General features: G+C 35.2%; 2 protein-coding genes across 2 annotated transcripts; one reads left to right on the top strand and one right to left on the bottom strand.

The window, feature by feature from the left end:
- Positions 1 to 2,341: 2,341 nt before the first annotated feature.
- On the bottom strand, positions 2,342 to 4,648 carry LOC113344184 (phenylalanine N-monooxygenase-like). The gene is made up of 2 exons (XM_026588199.1): positions 3,463 to 4,648; positions 2,342 to 3,283 (listed from the first exon to the last, which is right to left on the bottom strand). Exons 1-2 carry the CDS (start codon positions 4,522 to 4,524, stop codon positions 2,654 to 2,656), a joined length of 1,692 nt encoding a protein of 563 aa, XP_026443984.1. The 5' UTR covers positions 4,525 to 4,648; the 3' UTR covers positions 2,342 to 2,653.
- A 2,186-nt stretch (positions 4,649 to 6,834) lies between these two features.
- On the top strand, positions 6,835 to 7,808 carry LOC113344185 (protein DETOXIFICATION 33-like). The gene is made up of 2 exons (XM_026588200.1): positions 6,835 to 7,246; positions 7,379 to 7,808. Exons 1-2 carry the CDS (start codon positions 6,980 to 6,982, stop codon positions 7,745 to 7,747), a joined length of 636 nt encoding a protein of 211 aa, XP_026443985.1. The 5' UTR covers positions 6,835 to 6,979; the 3' UTR covers positions 7,748 to 7,808.
- Positions 7,809 to 16,190: the final 8,382 nt, after the last annotated feature.

Consider the following 16,190-nt stretch of genomic DNA (forward strand, 5'->3'; position numbering starts at 1 on the left):
AGATTGTTAATCTAAATGATTTTTCGTCTACACACAATTAAAACTATTAAGGTTAGTGTAGAGGGTAGTTTCGTATTTTCTTACACAGTCGACACCCTTATCATCAAAAAAGAAAAAAAAAGAAGATCAAAATCATCATAGGCTGCAAATAAAATGGTTAGTCCCAAAATAGCCAGGTTCTTAGTGTTTTTAGCTGCTCTCTAATAATTAAGTTGATGTTTTTGTACTTGAAATTGGAGACTGGTAATAGTATTGGCATGTGGGGAGCTAACGTCTGCTGACTATTTAATATTGTACACAAGTATGTTGTTCTTGTTATTATATATTTTTTGATGTATTTAATCTCTATATAAACCTTCAATTAAATCAATTAATGGAAAATAAAGACTTATTATCAAAAAAAAAAAGGAAAATGTTCAAATGATACCTAATATCTCAACTGATAAAACAACATGTAGTTTAATTTTTTTTTTATATTTTAAATGTTTAGTTTTTTTTCATAAAATAAGAGGACGAAATCCTCTAACATTACATATTCAGTGTTCTAACCATGATCGGAACAAAATTCGACCATGATATATTTTCATTGAAATACCTGGAATTGTAAAAGTTAAGAAGATGGCCTAAGTTTTCTCCGTTCCAGCAGTTTTGGAGTTTAAAGATATTACATAAGGCTGTTGTGTTAGCTGCCCACATTACACCAAATCTAGAGGTTAACAAAAGTTCTGAAATTTTAAAATTAATAACATCCAAGTTGCTTCTTTGGAAGTCATTACTAACGTTATATCTAAGTGTTCTGGCTTCAACGTACATTCCTTTGAGAAGCATCAAAGTAGGCATTGAATCACTATGGAAAGCTACTTCATGACCACTCCACTATGTTGCCCAGTGGAAAGCTGTTTTGGCTCCTCTTCTTTCTAACTCCACTCTAGTACTGCAGTTGAAGGTAGTATTCCTGACTTCAATGGTGAAACCTGCATAGTCAGTGAGAGTTATGCCAATACCAGAAAATGAGGTATGATTAATCATTGTTGAAGCTATGCTAAAAGTGTAAACCAAATTTGCTTCAATTTTCCTGTTGTCGGAAGTGCAAATGTTAAGAAAATCGTCTTTCATTGGATTGTAATACAATGTTTGGGATATATTGTAATTTGGGGCAGCAGTACTAGAAATACTATTTATGAATTTGACTATCTTGTGCGTTGTGTCCGCATTTTTTTGTTTTTTCATCCTGAAAACCCAATCGCATCTGGATTTCCAGATGTGCCAGGTAATGATGCTGCAAAATTCAGGCCAATTCAGCACAAAACCATTTCTATCAATATTTGAGAACCAAGTATTTAACCAATCATGAAAAGTAGTACTATTTTCAATCACGTAATCCATACTAAAGTTTAAGTGTATCCAAACCTGTTTGGCAAAGTTGCAAGATAGAAAAAGATGGGTTAGAGTTTCCTCACCGCCGTTGCAAAGAGTGCAGGTAGTGTTTATACGTGGAATAACTGCATCTACCCAAACCCTATTAGGAAGGTAGCAATTTATTGGTAAAATCTCTTCGTATTCTAATGAAGTAGATATAATGGATTCAAACCTCACATCGAGACATAATAATGAAATGGTACGTAAACAAACAATATTCCTCTTTTGATTAATATAAAGTTGTATTATTTTTAATCCTTTTTTTTTTCCACTTCTCAAAAACTTGGAAAAAATTAACTTCTTCTTGGTCTTCTATGTACGAGGAAAGGTTTCTTGGTTTTAGCAATATTAGAAATAATAGATTTCGACTTAGGAGCTATTTTTCGTTAGTTTAATAAAGCGATCTTTATCTTCACTATTAGATCTTTTTTATCTGCACTTTTATGTTGTTTCTTTCTATCGATTTGTTCGTATTTGGTTTTCTTCATAAAGATATATCGGCGATTCGGCAAGAGAAAGTTCGAGTTCTTCATCTTCAGAAAAATAGATTTAGGGCTTCGGGTGGTTCGCTGCACATGAAGAATTTTTGCCCAAATCACTCTCTTGTCATAAGAGCATCCCTTTTGAAAGACGGATATCTATCAAAATAGTTGAATTATAATATTAAATATCATTTCTTATCCAATCTCAAAGTACAAGATTTGGGTGCTATCGTATGTGAATTGCTCTTTCTCTTTGCAATTTATTTGAGTTTTGCATATTTCTTTATATTTGTTTTATGTTATGTTTTATTTGTTTTTCTTGAAAACCATCAAGTAAACACTTGAAATGAAATTATAGTTTGATAAAAAAAAGAAAGATAAAAATAAAGTTCAAATTTCATGAATTGAATGAACACAAGAAATATATTGCAATACATACAAAACAAAAATAAATAAGCAATCAATAATCTCTCCAAAACTCAACCAACCAATTACAGTGCATCCTTATGAATTTTTAACAAGAAGATACAAAAAATTATAAAAAAAAACAATTACGAGAAAAAAAAAACTGAATAATTCCCTTTTTCTTTTCTTAAAGCAAAAACCAAATGAGAATACTTCCTTTTTTTATTTTTTAAAATCCTTCTTGTTTCTTTTTTTCCATTCTTTGAAAATAATTTGTTTTAAGGTAAATCAATTATTTATGCTAAATAATTTAAAATATCTTTTATCATGAACATGAGAAGAAACTATTAAACAGTCGGGTAAAGGTGCATGGGCAGCCGTGGCTTGGCAAGAGCACAAAGTGGTTTAGCCAAGAACAGATCATGACACGACTCACTGAGTCCGATTGACTCTCCTGGTGGTGCACTCCAGCTGAATCCTTGAAGAAGCCTAGCCAATAACATCACTGTCATTGACGTCCCAAGCGGGACACCCATGCATCCACGCCGTCCAGTGCTAAAAGAAAAAAACGAAAGATCGTTCTCACCAGCTCCCACCTGTTCACCCGAGCCATCCAAATGCCTCTCGGGTTTAAACTTCAGCGGTTCATCCCACACTTTAGCATTACGGCCAAGTCCTGGGCGACTTAGAAGTACCTGACTTCCCTTTGGGATGAAATACCCGGCCACGACTGCATCTGATATTGCGACGTGTGGTAGGTTGAATGGAGCAATTGGGTGTAGACGGAATGCTTCTCTAGCACATGACTTGACGTAATTTAGACGCGGAAAATCTGATTCTTGCACAAGTCTGTCTTTCCCGACAACCCTGTCGATTTCTTCCGCCGCTTTTTGAAGCATTTCAGGTTGGTTGATCATCTCTGCCAGTGCCCACTCAACTGCATTTGATGGATTGTCTACTGATGCATATATCAAATCCTATACATAAATAAGAAACCCCATAATAAATTAAACACTCCAAGCTCTTATGGAAGTTATATGGAAATTTCCGGTCATGCATGCAGAGTAAACGTACACGTACACTAAAGAATCCATGCATGTAGAGTAAACGTACACGTATGTCAATTCATGTACTATGATTTTATATGAAATCTTACCGCTGATTGAGCTTTGATTTCCTCAGTCGATAGCAAAGGGTTCCCATTGGCATCCTTGAGACAAATGAGAACGTCAAGGAGATCATGTGGTTGTTTCTTGTTGATGAATCTATCACCATCAGCTGATCTCCATTGCTTGATTCTCTCATCAATAACAGGATCATGGTAACTGTTAACAATCTTTGATGCTTTCTTCATGAGCTTTTCATGACCATCTAAATCTAACCATCTTATAATAGGCATAAAATCTGCTACACTGAATGCATAGAGTAGAGATAGAACATTGAATAATGCTTGTACGTATTCTTCTTCTTCGACACCAGGACCTCCATCTTTTCTTCCTATACCAAAATACCTCATATTGAACATCAATTTTCTTATAACATTTCCACTATACATTCTAGATACTGTCCTTATGTTCACAACTCCACCAACATAATTAGTAGTGCTGTTATCAATGCATTGGTTGTAGATGTATCGAACAAGGTTGTCGGCTTCCTCTGATCTCTTGTCAAGAAGCCATCTGAGTCTGGAAGGGGACATAAGTTCAGAAGCCACCACTCTTCTCATCTTCTTCCATTGATCTCCTAATGGTGCAACGGCAACTGATAAGAACCCACGGCTGGAATACTCCGTACCCATTGTGATAGGCCTTGTCGCAAATGTAGCATCTTGTTTCTTCAAAAATTCTCTAGCAATCTCAGGTGAAGTCACTGGAATTATATGGACATTTCCTAGACGAACACTTAAAATATCGGTATTCATGTCCTTCATGAGTTTGTCTATCCATCGAAATGCGGGCTTTTTGTGAAACAAGTCTGGGATATTACCAATGATCGGCCACGAGACAGCCGGTCCAGGTGGTAGTGGAAGAGAGCTAGATTTTGTTTTGCTACTTCTTTTGGATTGGGTTTGAAGGAAAAATACGAAAATGGATATTACAAATACAAGTTCAGTGGTTGGGATGGAGGAAATGAGACCAGAGGTAGCTACGTCAGGAGCACCGCATCTCAGAGTTAAGAAAGAAGACATGACCAAGGTACTAGACGTATTATTTTTCATGATTAGCACTAGTACAAAAATGGACTAGTACCAGTGCTAGTAGTCGCAGCTTCTGATGATTCCTGACCTTTTAGTACTAGTAAATTGTGTGATTAGTGTGCTTATGTGAATCTTCCACTGACATATGGAGCTGGAATCAGTGCTGATCCTAAGTTGGGTTATTTGTGAACTGAGGTCTTATATACTACTCTTTACTATCGTTTATTTATTTGTTTGTTTATTATAATCTAAGGCCCAGAGGGCTACAGATCTGCCTCAACCGTTGGCAATAACCAAACTGGAGGACGAGACTAGCAGAAACAAGTATCTATGCCTATGTATATGGTTTGTGATTTGTTGGTGCTAAAACTCTAATTAGTGATCTGGATGAGTGTTATAATGGTGATACCTCTAATTAATTGTTGTTAACTATAAAAACATTATGTTTTACTTCAACCTTGCTCCTTGACACGCTGGATAGCAGCTATCAGCGATTCCTGAAGTAGCTAACATAGTGGCAGAGACCCTTTATATTCCCTCAGTTACAATTTAGATGAGGTTTTGGAGTTTTCACCTAGATTAGAAAAAAGAGATTAAAGTGAAAAAGGGGAGTATGAGTTAACATGATTTTACATGCATATTAAGAAAATAATGAAAAAATAAATAAATTTCATATATGTTCTGAATAATATTTTCTATAAAATTTAACTTGACTGTTAAGGTTGAAATGCAGTGAACTCGATATTGGTATAATAATTTCTTTTGCCTTACTTTTTTCAACTTAAAAGTTAATCCTGAGTTCAGAGAGGTGTGTACATATGGCTGGTTGTTGCCAAAAAAGGTACGCATAATTTGGTATTATAATATGGGCCCTTCACATAAAAAGGTTATGTTTTCTTTGCATATTATCAAGCATTTCAAGGGTACATATTGTACATGAATGTTGGTTTTTACTCCAAAATGAATGGAAAATTCTGAAAGAAATATTTCCCGGACCGCTATATATGTTGTAAATATACGTATACACCATGTTTGGAGAGACATAAATTTCGCAGCCTCATTAACTTTTTTACACGCCTTGAGAACCCTCAAGCTCCTTCTATCCCCCGAGACAAGAATTTGGAAAAGAACTTATTTAACATGTCATAAACCTTCTGCTCATCCCTCCTTTTGTTATTTGAGACTGCGCGCTGGTTTTCAGGTGCATTAGTTGGCCTCTTAAACAAAACTCCTCCCCTTAAAGTATTAGCATGCTAGAAAGGAAGAAACCAAAATATACGAAACAGTGACTTTTGATGCCCCAATAGCATATTTGTGCCGCCAATTGACCGTATCGTTTTGCTTCTTTATGGCTATTGGCTCTTTCAAGCACTGTAAATAAATCTAATACACTGAAGATGCATCAACCATAAATTCAATATTGCATTGTTTAATCGAACCAAAATGTACCTAAAGCACTTTTTGATGCACATCACTTTTGATACATGAAAGTGATTGCATACACACATCACTTTTGATACATGAAAGGAATTGCACATCTAGATTTGCTATTGCATTTTCGGAAAGCATTGTGCATAATGTCCAATGAAGTGCTACTACTGTAAAAAGTTTCTTTTTTCATGATTTGAAATGGATAAAGCCGGAGAAATTCTTTATTTATTTAAAAGGAGATAGGTGCTATAAACTCTCAATTTCCACGATTATAATAGTGGAAAGATGCTATCTTGCGGTGGTATGTGGGTTGATATTGTGATTTATATAGATTTGCTGGGGGTCAGGAATTTGTTTTCGGGGTCGAGAGATATGTGGTCATTGTTGCACTTGCGTTTGTAGCGATAAGTCGTCAACCAATGAGATGGGACTAGAGCCAACTTGTGGTTTATAGACTGCATTAACAATGAACAGTTGGCCGGGACTGATGACAGTTAGGTATTATTAGATACTCAACGGAGGTTCATGGATTGAACTTCACAACTTTGGAACTCTCATCGTTGTTCTTGGATTGAACTTAATAAAAGAAAAGAAAAACAGAAACATGAGAGGACTTAAATCTAGAAACAAAAAAAGATGAAAAAATCAGTAAAGAAAAAAGGGCTCCATTAACAACCGTGCAAGAAAGAAAAACTACTTCTTCAATCTTTGAACGATACAATGGTGGGCACACACTGTTCTCGATTCTGCTGTTCCTAGCTTGGCCTGCTGCATCTTTAAATTATATTTTTCCTTACACACGGACAAGTGACTAGTCTAAGAAAGTGGTCCATTTAAACTATGACCTTTATAAGCCTGCCAAAATGCAGACAACTACAAGTCACCAGAGCTTAACTACAAGTCACCAGAGCTTAAGATTTTCAATAACGTAGATCAAATTATCTTCACGAGCTTCTCCTCTCTAGAGCCCAGCAATCATATATAAGTACTCTAATTTACAAACCATTGAGGGAATTTTAAACAAAAAACAAGAAAGAAGAACATTATGGGCAATGAGGATTTGAAGAATCCGTTGCTACATGGTGAAGAACCGGATATAGACGAAATCAAGAATTTTGGTCAATTCTGTAAGGAAGCTAAGGTCGAGAACAGAAAGCTATGGAGCTTAGCTGCGCCTGCCATCTTTACTTACGTCGCTCAATACTCACTTGGAGGATTGACACAAGTGTTTGCCGGACATCTTACTACGCTTGAACTCGATGCTTTTTCTACTGAGAACATGGTCATTGCAGGACTCGCTTTCGGAATTATGGTATGTTTCTGATTATTTGAAACCAATATACATATAGATAGAATGCATTCATTTTACATTTTTTAATTACTAGCCCAATTCGAGGGTCAGACATGTCACCCGTGATATATGATCAATATTTGGATGTTGCAGCTAGGGATGGGGAGTGCATTAGAAACCTTATGTGGTCAAGCATTTGGAGCAGGAAAATTACATATGTTAGGAGTGTATATGCAACGTTCATGGATCATACTCAATACAATGTGTTTATGTATATTACCGCTCTACATTTGGGCAGAACCGATCTTGAAATTCTTTGGACAAAATGACGAAATTGCGGCCCTAGCTGGGAGGTTTTCGCTATACATGATTCCTCAATTGTTTGCGTATGGCTTTAATTTTCCAATACAAAAATTCTTACAATCACAAAGCAAAATTAAGACCATGGCTTGGGTATCTGCAGCAACAGTTGTTTTCCATTTAGGGTTTAAGGTTTCCTTATTAGACAACAGCCAATTGTAAGCTTCCTTAGCAGTCACGTCACCAAACTTACTAGGCTGCCATACTAAAGAGTCTTGAGCAAAAGGAGAAACTTGAATATCAATAGACTGAATAGATTTTTGCACAGAAGATGGGAGATCATTATCACATAATGACAAGTTCTAACATGGACCATTTTTATCTATCACATCTTTAACCAGGAGATTATGATCAATTCGATCATGATCAGTAACTATAGAACTAAGAGGTAATTTTTCAACCCGTGGATCATTCCAGAAGTTAATTTTTTCCCCATTACCAATACACCAACGCAAGGATTCTATGAGGATGTCACGACCCTGCAAAATACTTTTCCAACAGAGAGAGTTAGAAGGATATGATAAACAAGTCCAAAAAGTACTATTCCTGTGATATTTGGCTTTAAATAAACGGGAAATAACAGACTCTGGCTGAGAATGAATTCTCCATGCCATTCTAGCCAACAAAGCCAAATTATTCAAGTGAAGATCCCTAATACCTAATCCTCCGTTTTCAACAGGCTGACAAACCGTGTCCCATCCTATAATGTGTAACTTCTTCTCGCCATTTCTATGCTGCCAAAGAAACTCCCTTTTATACCTGCTCAAAAGCTTAGAGCCTGTTTGGTATAGTTTTTAAAAACAGTTTTCTGTTTTTGAAAATAGAGAACACAGAAAAGAAGAGAAAACGCGTTTGGTAGGGACATTTTCAGAAAAATGTTTTCCATTGTTTTCTGTTTTTGAAAACAAAAAAAAGGGAAAAAAATGAAAACAACAAATTATTGTTTTCTCTTTTTTCTTTTTTTTTCCTTCTTCTTTTTTTCAGAACAAAGTAGAGATCGGGGGAATGACTGCAAGTGAGTCATGGTCAGTATCACTATATCTTAGACTAGTCTTTACATTTGATCTGATTTAGTTGATTTTTCTTGGTTTTCAAAAACAGTTTTTATCCTACCAAACAATTTTTAGAAAATGAAAACAAAGAAAAAAGGGTATGTTTTTAAAACAACAAAAAATAATTTTTGAAAACTGTTTTTAAAAACTATACCAAACAGGCTCTTAGTAATTTTCAAAGGAAATTTCAATACAGTCGTAAGGTGATTAGAAACTAGATCCAAAGAAGCTTTAAGTAAAGTAGTTCTACTAGCAAAATTTAAAGAGGTGGATTTCCAACCCTGCATACGATTAACAAATTTATCAGTAAGGTCAGAAAAAGTAGAAGCAATGACTCTACCTCATTGAACTAGTACTCCCAAATATTTTCCAGGGTCCCCTTGATGATTAACCTTAAGGCAATTAGTAAAATGCCTAATGAGGCTCTTATGGATGTCAGGAGTTAACATAAGGATCGATTTAGTCTGATTTATGAGCTGACCAGACCACTGACAATAGTGCTGCAAAATAGAAGTTATATTCTCCGCATTAGACTTAGTATCCTGCAAGTAGATGATACTATCATCCGCATAGAAATAATGAGTAATCTTAGGAGCGGAAGACACAATCGAAAAAGGCTTGAGAGCACCTAGGTTAACACCTTTATCTATTAAGCGAGTTAAAGTTTCAAGGATTAAAATAAACAATAGGGAGATAAAGGATCCCCTGTCTAATACCATTGCCAGGAAAAATGGGTGGACTAGGAGACCCATTAACTAAAATTTCAAAAGAAACCGTTTTGATACATTAAGGACCCACCTAATCCATTGTGAACTGAAACCAAGACAATTGAATATACTTAACAAGAAATTTTAGTTAAGTCTATCATAGCCTTATCAACATCTAATTTCAATGCCATCCACCCCTTTAAGCCTTTCTTCTTTTTCCGGTAAGAGCGGAAAATTTCATTGTTCAAAAGAATAGCATCAAAAATAGAACTATTAGGAACAATCGCATGTTGACAAGGACTTATGATGCGGTCCAAAAAAAGGCGCAACCTATTAGCTAAAAATTTTGTAATGATTTTCAGAGAAAAATTGCATAAGCTAATTGGCCTTACTCCTTAATGTTAATGGGGGATTTTCTATTGAGCATTAAAACAATATAGGTGCAGTTTAGCTCAGAATGAAGACAACCATCAGTGAGTAAAGACTTCACCGTAGATATAATACTAGGGCCAACGATGTGCCTATTTTCTACAAAGAAGCTTGCAAACCATCAGGCCCCGGAGCCTTCATGGGACCCATCTGATTAATGGCACAACGAATTTCAGATTCAGTCACAGGTCTAGTTAAAGCCTGATTATCTTCAGGGGGTGTCAACACCACCAACTTTTTCTTAAGAAACTTGTATGGACAAACTTAAAAACAAATCCGAAAGTTCAGCTTAATGAAACTCAATCAAGGAATAGTATTTAGAGTTATAACTCTTTCTCACACGACCATAAAGTTTAAAGAGACAAGTCCGAGAACCTGATTCACGTGTGAGAATACTTGGTGATTCCAAAGATCAATTTCCAAGTATCAATCAAGTCGTATGCAATAAACAAGGATGGATGTATCTACTTGGATTGATTAACGTACAACCTGTGATATTTCAATTATAAAGATAAACAATATGCGGAAAAAGAAATAACATGGACACCAAAAATTTTGTTAACGAGGAAACCGAAAATGAAAAAAAACCATGGGACCTAGTCCATAGTGAACACCAAACTGTATTAAGCCGCTACAGAAACTAACATAATACCAATGAACTTCCGACTGGAATGTAGTTGAGACCGAATTAAATCCTCACGGAAATTCAGTTACAGTCGCGCTCCTTATGCCTCTTGAACCCAGCGGTAGTCCGCTCAATTGATTCTTAGCTGACGTCCTTTACAACCTCAAACTCAATTGAAGACTTTAAATCAATCTGCCTGCCTCAGATAAGCCTATATGGTGATTTTTTTTGATCGTAGGATCGTAGAGGTGGAGACTGGAAATCGATAGCAATAGACAAATTAAGTCAAGCTAACCTCAAAATCTGGACTTATGACTCCCAAAGAGTAGCCTAGATTATTGTTCACCTCACAAGTATTTAATTTTTGAATCAAAAAAGTCTGAGACGAAGATATCTTGATGATTCCTATAAGGATACGCGGGCTCGTCAACGCTAATTAATCCGGGCAAGAGACGATATAGCCGCTAATGACTCGATTAGTTAATACGGCTTATTTATAGTTGATATAACAATAATTTAGATAACGAAATTAGGTACCGTTGGATAAATCTCGAAATCCATTTCTTCTTTGCTTCTTCTTCTCCTGTCGAACATGGTACATAGAATTTTGGCATTATGAAATGTACATTATTTCTCGACATAAAGACAAAAGGGGTCCGGTGTCCTAGAGAATTGTACTAGAGTCGCTTGAATAAATGTACTAGAGTCAACTTTGTTTAGGTTAGAATAGAAAGTCTAGGAATGTTGAGACATACAAGTATTACCTTGAAGGCCTGAAAATCATGTAGATGTATCGACTACAATGAAGACATCATCCTTCCACTTGGGGTTAGTAATACTGACTTGAATTATTTCCATTCATATCGTTTCTTTCATGTCGTTTAAATTGAAAACATAACATGCGAGGTTATTCAATACTCTACTATTAGACTTGGTCATTTGATTATGATCAAAGTGACAAGGATTAATGTTAAATTATGAAGTATAATTCTTATCTTTTGAATTTTCTGAATGTTATATCGACATAATCTATGCAATTAGGAAACTATGTTTAATTACATATGTTAAAAGGAAGTACATATACGAAACAAGGAAATCAATAGGCGTTTTGGTCCGGTTTTCATTGAAGATCTATTGGATGACCAATTCGAACTTAGGTAATAATTTTGGTAGAACCGATATGAAGTTATGTTGAGAGCTATGGTAGAACTGATCTTTACCTAGTTCTGTATATGCGTTCGGTAGAACCGATCTTAACTATTGTTAGGAGTCACGGTAGAACCGATCCTTACTTATATTGATATAGCTGGTAGAACCGATCCTAGATTTTGTTGGGAGTCATGGTAGAAATGATTACCTATATTTGGTGACTTGATATAACCGATCTTAACTTATATTAAGAGTCATGGTAGAACCGGTCCCGAGAGAAAAAACGATCCTGTATATTCATATATTACTTTACGATTTTGTGTGAGTATGGAATTTGGGTTGCTTAATTGGAAATTTCCAGATGTTGACATATTCTGGACGTGAATACAAATCTTATCTTGTATTGTCCACAGATATTCCTTGATACTCAAGGTGATCCCAATCCGATATATTGTGAATCTTTGAATCAATATTTTCGATTTTCCAGCAAATCAAAAGATATCTCTTGGAAATTTATAGTAGTTATGTGCTAAACTAATATTAGATATTTTCTAATGAGAATTTTCGGAATTACATGTAGGATATTAGTTGGAAATATAAAAATCGAAATTAGGTACTTATTGCATATCTTGAGAATATTTTCGGTTTTGGAATTTCCTTGTTGTCCAAACAACCTTAGTCTATAAATAGTTGAGTTTGCACTTCTTGCGAACTATCCTAAGATCCAGGAAAACTTCATTCATGTTGTTTGTGGTAGAGCCGTCTATCCGGAGAGGAATTACCCTAATTAGGAGAAATCTCTTATACCACTCGTTTACATTTTTTTTTGGGAATCAAGAAGCTCTGCGATTACCGCTGGTGGTAAACTATATACTTGCATTGTTATTTTGTTTTCGATTATTGATTTGATTGACTAGCGGTTTCTGAAACTTTGATTGCACCTAGTTTGATTGAGAGCCTTCTCTTCTGACATAAGGGTCACTCAAACTAGATCAAATTATAGAAGGGATCATTAGAATTGTTGTTAGATCTAAAGACAATCTTATGGATTCGTCATATCAGAATTCGATAGTCGTGAATCTGAATATAAGTTATTGATTTTGATTGATCTTACCAGACAAAGGAGTTTACTTATTCAAACGAAAGATCCTTTTACATAACTCAACGAATCTTTTTATAAAAGATTATTGGAGAACTTACCAAACAACTTTGTTCTTTTACTGTTTGGAAGACGATCAAAAGGAGTTGAGTGCTTAAGACTTTACATCGGTAAAGCAACTAGAGATAATGATTTGATGTCTTGGGATGCACATGCGTGACCAGTAGATCGTAGACGCATGAATACTGAAGGAACTAAGTAACTAGGAGTAGATTACTTGGTATCAACGATACAAAGTTGGCGTTGTGCTTTGTATAGCGGCTTAAGTTTGAGAGTATTCAAAGATGGACTAGGTCACAGAGTTTTTCTGTATATGCGATTTCCTCGTTAACAAAATCTTGTTGTGTCATTTACTTTACTTCCGCATTATAGTTATTGAATTATAATAATGTAAATTGCACTTGTTTGTTATCAAGTGAATACCTAGTTGTTGTATTATCTCGACTTTACCCATAAACGATCACGCTTGGTATCAGACTTATAGGTTGAAACGGAAGAACGTGATGTATCTGAAACCCTCGTCACTCCAAGTATTAACTTCTTAATCTTTTCCTTATAATTACTATATTTGATGGTTGTTTCTAATGGTGCTATTAACAACTAATCAAGTTTTGTTATTCATTGAAATATTTTTAATAAAGTGCTGAACTTAAAGATTCATCAAAATAAAACCAAGAAGTTATGGAGATTTTATACTGATATACTCACATTTTGAAAATTGAGGATACAAGTGTCTTTTGTATTTATATAATTTCCACTTCTCTTAAAGTGTTTGATCAACTAATTTAAACTAGTTTTCATGCCGAGTTAGACTTTGCAGATAGATTTTGAAACTTACGAAGGTTAATGTTGTTGAAGGTGGTGGAGGAAGAGAACGAAGAAATGATCAGGGATGACACACGAATTTAAAAATTGAAAAATATGAAACACAAGATCGTAATTGGCAACTTTTCCATTTTGGGTAATTATTAAGAAAAACAGTTTTGCCAACACTAGCAACACTAGAATACCAGACAGGTTCCATCTTAAATAGATTTTGTTTAGAAGTTTTCGATTTTTGGAATTATCACATGAAAAGACTTGAAATGTACACCAAATTTTGCTACCATTTTCGGCAATCTTACACATTCATTAAGCAATGATTTTGCATTCAACTGTTAGGAATCGATGAAAAACGCAACGGAAATTGGTTTAAAAATTTTCTATCAAACCCCTTGTTTCATAGATGTTAATAAGAGCAAAGAGGGATTAGAGATTTTGTGTACCTTTCCTTTTGCTAATTCAAATCTCCAAGAAGAACAGCAAAATCCACTTTTAGCTTTATCTCCAAAACCACCCTAAAGGAAGGAAGAAGAACAAGACCTGTAGCTTTGTTTCTAAACACCAAACTCCAATTGATTACCACCAACAACTTTGTTCACTTGATTCAAACCCAACTACTTTTGATCTGTTTTTACTTTCACTAACAATCACCGTGATTCTAAAGCACCGACTATATCCTTGAAGAAGAGAATGTAAAACAAGTTTCTATAGCTTTTGGGAATAAAAGCTCATATAGATTTTGCTTAGGAAAATAAGACAAAAGACAATTGCTGCCACAAAACTAGAAAGACACGTAGGTTAGTTTTGGACTTTCTTCCAAAATCCTTAATTGTATAGGGACGAGAAAATAAGAAGACACAGCTTTCTTAGCTTTTTCGGTAGTTCTAGCCTTGATTGCTTGCTCCCCTTATATAGTTTTCATTCTAGGAGTTGTCCCTCTTATTTTCAAATACCTTTTCCAAATACAATTAGGTGTTTTGGGCTACAAACAATTTTAGCTTTTCTTAACCGTACAGGACTCTATGTGTCTCACACAATTCCAAATACGATTAGGAAATTACAAGTCATTCCACCAAAGACTTGTAATTGACAAACACTCTAAAATTGTCTGTTTTAATAAAAGTAAAACCCTTCCTTTACTTTTTACAATAAGTCCCTCCGTGAATACTGGTATTCATAAATTCTCATAGTCGTGTAAAAATTACACATCAGCTCCCTTGCAGAATTTATATTTGGTCCTTGATGCGCTTTTTACATTATTTTTCTAATAATCACTAAAAAATTCAAGTGCCCACTGGCCAGTCTAGAATAATAATTCCCGCACAATAATCCAAGGGAATAGACATCGAGACGGATACCATATTGAATATGTATATTCTTACTGCGTACTAACGACTATCCATCTTACCCAGATATTGGATCCAAAAATGACCTCACTGCTTGGTAAGACAAGATGCCCGGAAATACACGTAGGGTATATACATATTCTCAGGATTAAGAACTTATGTAAAGTAGTAACTTAGATCTATTCACAAGCTGATAAATTACGAACAGAAATAACCGACCGGTTCGACATAATCCAATTACATCAACCTGCTAGATTTAGAAGTCTCCACTTCTATGATGAGATTTATCATAATACGTACGTAATAATCATAGCAAGTTATAATCTAATCAATAAAAATGATTCACATAGATTACAAACTAAAATGTCACCAATATATTATATCTCCCACTGTATAAATTAAAACTAATATATTCGACCATATCTCACAAAGCATGTTTAAAGTGAATTGTTAAATAATATTTAAAATGTAATGTCAAACTATTGTTTTTGGGCATAACCCCAACAATCTCCCACTTGCACGAAAACAATAAAAAATCAGTTTTGACTCCCATCCCATCAACATGAGAATCAAACGCCTTTTGTGTCAAGGCTTTGGTAAAGGGATCTGCCAAATTCTGCGCTGAGGCTATCTTAGTGACAACTACTTCGCCTTTCTTTGACATGTCTCCAATAATATGATACTTTCTTTGAATGTGCTTGTTCTTAGAGTGGTGTCTAGGTTCTTCACAATTAGCTACATCACCACTATTATCAAAAAAAATAATAATAATAAGTGGTATAGATGCAGGAACCACTGTAAGACTAGTTAGAAAATTCTTTAGCTGCTTCGCAAGCCGCTATATATTCAGCTTCAGTAGTAGAGTCAGCAATACATTTTTGCTTGACAGTTCTCCAACTAACGGCTGCTCCACCTAATGTGAACACATATCCTGAAGTTGACTTTCTCTTATCCTCATCTGATTGAAAATCAGAATCAGCATAACCAAGAGGTACCAATTCTTCGGATCCGTAAACCAACATATGATCTCTAGTTCTCCTGAGATACTTTAGAATATGTTTTACGGCAATCCAATGTTCCCTTCCTGGACTGGATTGGAACCGACTGACCATCCCAACTGCATAACAAATTCTGGCCTAGTACATAGCATAGCATACATGAGAGTGCCTACATCCGAAGCATAAGAACATTACTCATTTCTTGCATTTCCTCTGATGTCTTGGGACAAAGAGTCTTTATAAGCTTAATGCCATGTCTATAGGGTAAGAAACCTTTCTTTGAGTTTTGCATAGCAAATCTCTCCAGCAATTTGTCAA

The sequence above is a fragment of the Papaver somniferum genome, unplaced genomic scaffold, assembly GCF_003573695.1.
Source record: "Papaver somniferum cultivar HN1 unplaced genomic scaffold, ASM357369v1 unplaced-scaffold_75, whole genome shotgun sequence".
NCBI lineage: Eukaryota > Viridiplantae > Streptophyta > Magnoliopsida > Ranunculales > Papaveraceae > Papaver > Papaver somniferum.